Raw genomic sequence first — 10,476 nt, forward strand, 5'->3', positions numbered from 1 at the left:
ACATAAAATACTTTGAAAACACTATTTAAAGAAACTTATCGTTAATTCTAAAATAACCATTGCAACACTGCAATATCAAGGTAAAATGTACGTAAATTCATCTCTGTATTTTCCGTATGTAGATGTGTACTGTTATTATACAAGTTGTAGAATTGTTACTGGTGAATATATTGATTTTACTCTGAATTAAATAAGTTTTTTCTGAATAAAGCCTACACAACAATCACAAATAACCGTTTTCTCTTACCTGGATTTAATCATCATTTAGTCGCACCGGACAAGAAATCATGTTTTCTATCTAGATATACAGAACTTGTCTCTGTAATCTCGCCTTAATTTTAAATATGAGCAATAAATATCTTCGTCAGGTCTTGACGTCTGTTAGTTTTGTCTTGGTGCATTTTGTGTATTGCAACCAGAAGCCAGAGATATTTATTCTACATCGTTTGGAGACAGTGGTAGATTGTATCATCTGTTTTAGGTCTAAATGCGTGTCATCCACTTTCAGTTATAAAAAATAAAACATCTGTGAGCACTTTGAGGTTCATACATATGCAATAAGAAGTCAGTTTGTTATATTATGACTGAGTATATATCGAATTTTTGTAAATAGTGTTTCACGGTTGATGGTTTTTAATAATATGATATTCAAACAAGGCTATTATGGTGATCAAACACAGACACAAAATTGCGTTATGATTTCTTTCATAACCAATTAGTTTTTGAATACAGGCTAGAGTAAAAATTATTAAATACTTGTGTGAATAAACAAATTGATTTGGAGCGATCTTAAACAGTCCAAATTCGTGCTTAATGGTCTGTTTAAAAGCTTACAAGTAATAAATAATGAATTATTTTTTCTGTGTCATTTTTGCATATGATCAATTCTCTATGTCATTTCAAACGTTTACTTTCAAACAGTATTTTGTCAATATTATCTCCCTTGACAGATGTTACACGGTCACATGATCAAAATATGGCGGCTCACGGGCGGCTGTGTTTACGTTTTGCTGTTTCATTTTTGTTTTATTGTAGTCTTAGGTGTTATGCGGTAGGTTTTATATTTATCTCGCATTTCTGGCTACTGATAAAATATATACCCACACCTCATGAACATACTAAATAAATTGTCACTGGGTGTAATATGATGAAATTTATTTTACTTAATTTTAGGGGTTTCCTGGAAGGCCACAGTCTTCGGAAATTGATACAGTCCATCTGATTTTCATGACGCATTTAGGTAATTAATTGATTTTCTAGTTTAAAGAGAGACAAATGAATTATATGCGTCAGATAAGACATAGCGAGAGGTATTGCTGTTTGTGTTCTTGTATGTCTTTTGCCTGAGCATATATTTTTTCCCTTTTTAATCTGCACAACATATATAGTTAATGTGCAAACATTTCACTTGGAATCGAAAATGGCATACCAAGTTATATGTTCTCGATCCACTATAAAGTTTATTTAATCTGTCAGATTTTTGTTGTTTTAAAGATGTAGGTTATGATGGTGTAACACAGACAGGGTTCATCAACAATATATTAAACACCTACTTCCATGAGTACTTTCCTCGAGCCATCAACCTGTCCCAGCAGTTGCGAACAGAGGAGTATGTGGAGGGATTTGTGTACACGACTCATCCTTGGTTGGTCAGTCTCTTCCTTGACTGTCCTCAAAATTTTGTTCTTAACAACATTACTCTAAAGGTAAGTACCAATAACCTGACCATTGTCCATCTATGTTTTTTCCCTTACTTAAATTGTTCTTATGACATTGATCATACAAAGAAAAAGTCACATTCTATTGACTTGGCTTCCCTAAATGATTAATCAAACCCTCACATTACATATGATACTTGTATGAAGTATCTGTAGAGTTGCTTGGTAGTCATGTGCCCTGTGCATTATAACCACGGTGAGTAATTGACAACTGTGCCCTCATCTAGAAGACGACAATTTTTTTCCATTACTGAACAGATACAATGGACTGAACTTCAAAAGAAAAAACAAAAATACTATCAAATTTTGATCAACAATTCATATTTGAAATCTCTTAATTTAGACAAAATTGAGCTTGTTCAGTTCTTCATTTCATTTCATTTGACCAAAGAAAATGTAATGAAATGATTGTTGATGTTTTTGTTTAAAACTGATTTTGTTTTGATTCAGTGTCCAAATGAAACTCAAGTGGAACAATTTAAGTCTGCTGTTGATCGAGGCGACATCACATGGCACGCAGGACCAATGAACATGCAACCAGAAAATATCAATAAAATTCTTTTTGATTTGAGTCTTAACATCAGTTCTGATTTGGATGCATTGTTCTACATAAAAAGGAAATTTCCTACCCTTAGTCAGCGTGATGTTCCTGGTAAGTATTCAAATACTTCTTCCTGAGTAAATGTAAGTCCCTTGTATTTTCTATATATACCATACCGTTGTGGATGTAAGTTGTGTAAAATCTGTGTTGGCTTTCTACAGGACTGACACAGGCAGTCATTCCAAGTCTCGTGCAGAAAGGTGTGATAGCTGTTTCTGTGGGAGTAAACCCAGGCACCAGTCCACCAGCGGTACCAAAGCTCTTTCTTTGGAAATTTGAGGAAAGTGCTGTCCTTGCCACTTGGCATGCAGGTAAAGACAAGGCCTCCTAGGTCAATACAATTATTTCCTCACATAAAAACTAGTCAAAACATGTAAACACAGGTAAACTGAGGTCATTACAAATAACTATAGTTAACCTCAGGTCCACACAAATATATTGTTACCACAAGTAAACTTGGGTCAACGCAAATAAACACTTCAGGCCCAGACAAATCTATTGTAGCCAAAAGTAAACTCGGGTCAATACAAATAACTGTAGGTAATCTCAGACCCATACAGATATATTGTAACCGCAACAAATAACTGCTGATAACCTGAGGTTCTTATACAATTAATATAATCTTAAGTAACCTCAGCTTAATACAAATAACTACAGGTAACCTCAGGTCCATACAAATACATTGTAACCACAAGAACACTCAGGTCAATACATATAACTTCAGGTAAACAAAAGGTAAGAAGTCAACTGACCATCCATGTAGGCTTTCTTTGGATACACCAGTTTCCTCCCATTGTCAGACCCCTTGTGTACTTCAGTCAAGGCCAACAAGTGTGATTAGTATAAGTTTGAAAACCCGTTTCACAGTTGTTGTAAAAATGATTAAATTTATTTTATATATATATAGTACAATTGACATCATTGTAATTTTATAAAGGTAAACTCTGGCAGAGACGTATATAACACATGTATGTGTTATATATGTCTCTGACTCTGGCAATAAGGTAAATTTAGGTAAAGAGAAACAAGCAGAAGTAAAAGAATAATAGCAAGTCTTTAGAAGTAGACATATTGAATCAAAGCTAAATAAACACAATTCCAAAAAGAAAATACAGATGAACACAGTTAATGCTATATATAGGTGAACTTAAGTTACATCTCAAGTCCAGGTTAACAGAGGTCAAATTGTAAATAAAAACTAAGTAAATTGATGCTGATAACTACCAGTTACATAAAAAGACTATGAAAAATAAGTATAGGTTGAACTGATAAATCAGGCTAATACAGGTTGTAAAGAAGTCATTTTCCATCAAGATGTACGTTTTTGAGATTTCAAATTTTGAATTATATTCAGTTTCCTCCATGAAATGTTTTGAAAGAATATAAAGACAGCATATAAAGGTAGCAGAGATTTGGAAGAGAGAAAAAAATGAAACATTCTTCCTGTGTCCTGTGCTGCATATTCAGGTGGCTATCCCTTGGGACCAGGGAGCAGCCCTGCCAAGCCTGGGGGACTATCAAGGAAAGACTGTGTGACAGTGAAAGGTTTCAATCATGCATTGTGTTATGCCTTTATACAGGATAATGGAGGACCTCCTAAGAGTATCCAAGTAAGTGATATGGATAACACAGTCTATCAATTTCTGTGCTATGTGTGACCAGATTAGTGACTAGGTTCCTAACACTGTCTGAAACAAGGTGACATGTAATCTAAATACAAAATAAAACAAGCATGGAAGTCTCCCAAAGCAACAAGTGAAATAAAAATACAAGTGCAAAAGTAAAGCAGGAATATAGTTAATGGATAAATAAAAAAAAAGGTCAGGGCTGGGACAATCAGCAGGATAGGCAGATCATATCAGTGGTGGCAAGAAGAATCATTTTACCAATTTTGACCAAACTTAATTAAAATACACATTTTTTGAGATAATAGATATTGCCTTTTGACTCTGAATGAAATGGATGAGTTATTTTTTAATTTTGAACAAAAAACTGTAAATTCTCATGTACAATGCAGATTTTTTTTCTTTGCTTTAGGATATTTTGAACTATTATGAAATCATGAGAAAAGAATTTCCTGGTGCTAAAATCAAGGCTTCCACATTTGATGAATTCTTTGAAGCTGTTCAGCCAATCAAAAACCAGCTCCCTGTAATCAGCAAAGAAGTAGGGGACACCTGGATACAGGGGATTGCATCTGACCCAAACAAAATGGCCAAATATAGAGCCTTTACCAAATCTCTAAGTAGCTGCTTTATGACAGGTGAGACTTTAGAAAGTGCGGGGAATAATGGGTGATAATTAAGACATGTTATGTTATGGACGTTTGTAAAAGTGTAATTAATGATAGAATTATTGATATCAGTGTGTCGATAAACCTGTTGATACAATTAACATGCGAGATACAGATGTACTTTTTGATATTTGAAAATCAGTCTCTATGCTTCAATGAAATGCTTGAATATAAAATGTAAATATACTAGAATTGCATTGATAGTTTGTTCCGAATGTTTTGAAGGGTTGAGTTCTTCAAAGAGAGCATCATGTGGATTAGATTAATTCTGGTCATGTGTTTTATTCTCAGATCAGTGTGATTACAATGATAAGAGGATCAAGGATGCCATCCGTTTCATCATCAAACCTCCAGAACACACATGGGGCCTGCCAGGAGTAGGAGATAACGTCAACTGGTCAAACCCATTGTTTCTTAAGGCTCGAAATGGTAAGTTGGGGACTTATTGATAATCAGGGATTCTTTATAGGAATTTCACATGTTTTAGAAGTTAGATAATCTTATAAGGTGCAGCAATGTGATTTTATACTGGATTTGGGAGAATAACTGTTCACAAGTCAACATTGCTAAATATACTAAAGGTGATACTTCTGAAATAAATCAAGGTTGGGGATATATATATGTATGTGAGGCACAAACTATCGTCCTGCCGTCATTATGTACATCAGAACTTATTCTAAATGGAACATACCTGTATTCTCATGCCTGTGTAACTTTAGTATACATGTGTAGATGTATGTAACCCTGGTAAAATACTAGCCGCAATATACCATTTGGCTAGAGAGAACTTTTCTTTAGCTCGCTTGGATGAGTGTCAAACTAGTAAGCCAGGGGTCCCGGGTTTGATTCTTAGCGGAGACATTGAAATAAATAATGACCTCTGTTACATGGTACTTAGCCATGCCCCACCAGCATCGCTGTAACCCCTGGAAACTCGAGATCAAGTTATTTACTGGAGGGGGAGTATGTAACCATGGTAAAATAAAATACTAGCCACAATATATGACTCGGCTAGAGAGAACTTATCTTTAACTTGATTGGTTGAGCGTCAGACTTTTAAGGTTCGATTCCTAGTAGAGGCATTGAAATAAATAATGACCTCTGTTACATGAATATTCTGACAATTTGCACAATTTCCATAATATTGCCTTTTCATTATCATACCATTTTAAGGTAAAAACTTTCTTGACTGTGAAAATGCCTGGTTGGAGCAGAGACAATTTATTGATATTGCCCTGGAAAGGGTCAAAGGTCACCCTTTATCCTATATAGCTGAGAATGAGATACAACAACTGACTCCAGAGGAACCTGATTTGACAGGTGAGTTCTATTGGTTTAGTATACACACAGCTAGTGGTGACAATTGATAATAAATTGATTACCACAGAAAACCATTATTGGAGTTAACAAACAGAAAATTGTTGCCTAACAGAATCTTCCTTTAATTTTTCACTCTTTTCTTCTTATTATTATTTTGAGGTTAAAGAATTTGTTAAAGTTAAGGAGCAGTTGGAATATATGTACTCAGGTTTTATATTGACTTTTCAAATGATTTGATCACAGCACTTCCACTTTGACAGATTATGATGCTGTGGAGGATGTTGCACAAGTATTTAGCTGCGAAGATGGTGTACAGATACAATTCTCCAAAACAGGTGCCATCAACAGGCTTTATGATCCTTATAATAAGGTACTGTCACAGAAACGTTTCATCGGATTCTGGCTTAAATGTACAAGTAGGACTTAATTGTTATTTCCAGAAAGATATGCAATTAATTTTCTGTCTCATGACAACATTTTTTCTACAAAGGTATTTCTTACAAACTTTAAACTCAACAATTCATGTTCTGCATAGTATAAAAAGTATATATATGCATGTACATTTTTGTATTTTGGTTTGTGTGATTAAATACACATGTAATATAATATTTTTTACAACCCACAGATAGACTGGGCAAGTGGAACGGACACTTTTGGAGAGATACGTTATTATACCTACAATGAGACAGATTTCAACAACATGGCATCTCAGTATAATTACTATGGGGGCGCTGGATACGACAAACCCAACTCCACGTCCAACGCTCATCCAGACTCTCGCCAGTGGTTCACAAGACTCATTACAATCTACAAGTCACATAAATCAGGTTAATTTATCAAGTTTTCTGTTGACAGTACAGTAGTACTCTCTAAACTCAAAGTTGTGGTACTCTGTTAATAGTGAAGTAGAGATGGACATAATCACTGGTGAAAGCCCTTAGTTAAACTTATCATTATTCTTGGTGGATTGTCAGAAAACAAGTTATTTTGAAAATGTCACCCTACATGGACTGTCCTAGATTTACATGGTCAGGGTGTTATATGTGAAGCTAGAAACACTTTAATATCCTTCAGAAACACCTATCCGTGCTTTCCTTGTTTCTTTACAAGGATTTTAGAGTAAATTTGTTCCTTTGTTCATGTTTGCCTTTGTTTGATCCTTTTTGAGTGTAAATTTCAGTTTTGTTGACATGTCCCCATTCTATTGTTGTTTTTCAAATATCAAATGACATACATAGGTATTTGAATGCATAATCTCCATTATATTGGAGTGAGTGATCATCTTGGTGTGTTTTTTACCTGTTTTTTGTGTGGTAGCTCCTGCCTGTGACATACTCCTGAAGATTGAAATGTCCAACATTGTGGCCACTAAACGCTACGGAGCTCCACCTTTATTCTGGTTACATTATATCTCGAAGAAAATGGCTAACAACTATGGAGGTAGGTCCAACTACATTCTTCAACAGACCTCTATCTATATCCAATTATTTTAACATATACGAATGAATTATATAAAATAGAAAATGAGTTGGTAATTTTCCATTTTTTATAAAAGAAATTCCTGGTTGAGAACAGTTATCTCTCATGAAAGGTGATTAGTCAATGAAATTTGAATAGATATTTGAGTATACAAAATCATTTTAAATACTTGGTAGAAAAACATATATTGTTGAATCTGAGGTATAAAGCTAAAGTTATTTTTGAATGAAGAATAGTTTACAACCTGAGTTTGATACAAATCTAAGATATAAAGCATTAGGTAATGTACAACCCCAGCTCCAGACACAAATCATCATCGAGATGTGTAAGGTAGTCTATAACTTTAACTCTGAACAATAATCATTCACATTAAACTAAAAGAAGACTTGACTGAACATGCCAATAATGAATACATTTTTTGACAGTATAAATACACGTGTCATTTGGTATTTTACCAAATTATATATTTTCGTTTTGCTGCATTGTATTTCATTATCATCATTCCATGACTAGAAGAATAATCCAAGTCAGTCTTGTTTGCCACTTTTTGTATTATAGTCCATAATCTCACCAATTTACAGTTACTATTTCCAAAGTTTGTTCTGTGATCTATACCAACAATTATCATGACGTCATTGTATTGTAGACCCTATTTTGCATCTTCGCTCTACAAAACCATTGTAAACTTATTCTGATGATGGTAGGCCTCCTAACAAATCATGTCAACAAATAAAATCTACTTCACAGAGTCCCTCGTGTTGATGCTCCATCTCTTATCTACTTGTTCACAAAAATCAGTCAGATTGTATCAAATAGCATATGCTCTCAATTCTGTCACAAAGTGTAAATATTATGTAACCATTTTTCAAACTGTATGACTTCAGACTTCAGATTAACTACCAAGTTCTGAATTTTAATGAGAGATTTCTGTTCCAGGGTTTGATGTCACACTTCAGTGGTTTCAGAAACCACCTACTCGTCTTGCTGAAGCTATCATGTACCACTTTGCCCCACGATCCCCTGGAGGAGAGACCTCTGAATCACAGTTCAAATGGCATGTGTCAAAAGTGGGTCACCTTGTTGATCCTGGAAATGTTGTACTGAATGGTAGTCAGTATGTTCATGGTAAGTCTTGAAAGGCTGGTCTAATCTGTGGTTTTTCATTTCAGGTTTTAACATTTTGAGCAAGTTTTCCTGTTACTGAGATTGCTTATCAGTGGTCACCAGTTATTTTGTTTATTTGTTAGGTTTTTAAGCTTTTGTGATTTTAGAAGTCAATATAATGAATTAATTGTACATTGATGCAAAATATCATTAAGTTTTTATTTCACTTGTTTCACCACAGTATTACAATTCTGAATACTATTTCATGTTTACTTTAGGCAAACACAGTAGTAGATAATATGTGGTGAATAATGAAGCTTGAAGAAATTGAATTGTCAAATCTAATAGTCACATTTCTGGTGCCAAATGAGGTTATTTGACACTGGTCAAAGTTGATACATATATTCCTAAGTTTAAAGGTATGTGTATATATGTTTGTAGTTCCATACAATATACCATTTACAGGTAAACCTATGTTAAATATCAAAATCTAGAGTTGATACAAAGAGGATCTTAAAACTGTTTTTATTTCTCTGTTTCTAAATTACAGCAGTGGACAATGGCGTGTACTTCACCAAAATTAATGGAAATGGTCTACAGTTTCATACCTATGATGTGCCACTTGTTTCTATAGCAACAAAGTTCCATCCACCATCCCCTTTCCCAGTTCCATTAAAACCAATTGCTCAAAGTGATGTGACAGGTGTGTCATTCAATTTGTACAACAATATTTGGAACACAAACTACATTATGTGGTATCCATATTTACCCACGGATCAGAACTTCAAAGCACGCTTCCAGCTAAAATTGTATTGTACCTAGAGCACCTGTGGCAGTGAACAGACTGATGATATCTGGACTTCTGTTTAATGTTCCCATCACTGATCAAATGGGAAATACTCAAGATATTGAAATATATATACTAAGGTATTGTTAACAGTTAAACATTTGAATGTTTGTACCAATGGTCTATTTTAAGATTTCTTTTCGTTTTGATACATCTCAATATCTCAGCGTTATTTTCATGTGTGCAAGTGTTTGTATAATTTTGACACATAATACTAAATTTTTGTTTTTTAAAATTACAGTTCATTACCAATATTTATTGATGTACATGTATACTCAAATGTCAATTAACATTTCATGTCTTAAAATCACTGCTACTTTAACTTGATAATCTAGTCACTAAAATTTATCCTTGTATTTTCTCCTCCTATTTCAACACCACAGATATATAACAACAACTGATTTCAGTTCTTTATCATTTTCTAGATCAGTTGTCACTGTTGGTTTTACTTTTACTTTCATTATAACAATTACCGCACTCAAAAAAAAACATATCTCAGGGACTTTTAAATGTGTTAAAAGAATATTTTATATTAATATACTGTACATAGAATTTTCAGTTGTGATTAATATATTTAACTAGAATTTTCAGTGATACGATTTCCGATCAAGACCATCAGTACTAACATTATAAAATTAAGCTTCAGTAGCATGGGATGATAGTGGTCTAGTCTGATTTGTAATGCATATGTGCATAATATCTTAGTTCAACTTCAAAATATAACTTTAAAATTTTGAATTTTATACTTATGTATTTTGTGATATTTTTTGCAGTAATATATATTTATATTAAAATAAAGAAACCTTTCTGATGTGTTTAATGGTTTAATTTTACTTCTTATTGTCAATAAATAGTGATCTTTTTGTGTAAATATTGACACAAAGGTTCTTCTATACATCACAAATTTAAATTCTTCTTGTCACATGTGTGAACACTGAATTTCATCAATTAAAAACACTTTCATTCATTTAAAAGGCAAAAGCACTGTTTCCAAGAAACTCTTCAACTCCTGGCAAAATGCATTCTTTAAACAAAATCATGTGCAATAGCAGTTTTCTTGAGTAATGAGTTTCCATATCTGACTTGTATGTATAAATAAATATTTCTTCTGAGA

At 33.6% G+C, this 10,476-nt stretch overlaps 1 protein-coding gene across 1 annotated transcript; it reads left to right on the forward strand.

Moving 5' to 3' along the window:
- The first annotated feature begins 976 nt into the window (after nt 1-976).
- Nucleotides 977-10,177, forward strand: LOC132549797 (uncharacterized). Its single transcript, XM_060213764.1, has 14 exons — nt 977-1,051; nt 1,174-1,240; nt 1,495-1,706; nt 2,169-2,370; nt 2,481-2,630; nt 3,787-3,929; nt 4,357-4,582; nt 4,904-5,041; nt 5,786-5,932; nt 6,193-6,302; nt 6,558-6,759; nt 7,250-7,372; nt 8,348-8,536; nt 9,066-10,177. Exons 1-14 carry the CDS (start codon nt 977-979, stop codon nt 9,335-9,337), a joined length of 2,256 nt encoding a protein of 751 aa, XP_060069747.1. The 3' UTR covers nt 9,338-10,177.
- The last annotated feature ends 299 nt before the right edge of the window (nt 10,178-10,476 follow it).

Source organism: Ylistrum balloti, unplaced genomic scaffold (genome assembly GCF_031769215.1).
Source record: "Ylistrum balloti isolate Yb309-2 unplaced genomic scaffold, AGI_CSIRO_Ybal_v1 Utg370078, whole genome shotgun sequence".
Taxonomy (NCBI): Eukaryota; Metazoa; Mollusca; class Bivalvia; order Pectinida; family Pectinidae; genus Ylistrum; species Ylistrum balloti.

Bases quoted from the DNA above. Each gene is read 5' to 3' on its own strand.
- LOC132549797 (XM_060213764.1), top strand. From the start codon at position 977: ATGGCGGCTCACGGGCGGCTGTGTTTACGTTTTGCTGTTTCATTTTTG. The intron at 2,371-2,480 runs GTAAGTATTCAA...GGCTTTCTACAG, and splicing joins TAGTCAGCGTGATGTTCCTG to GACTGACACAGGCAGTCATT. The intron at 8,537-9,065 runs GTAAGTCTTGAA...TCTAAATTACAG, and splicing joins TGGTAGTCAGTATGTTCATG to CAGTGGACAATGGCGTGTAC.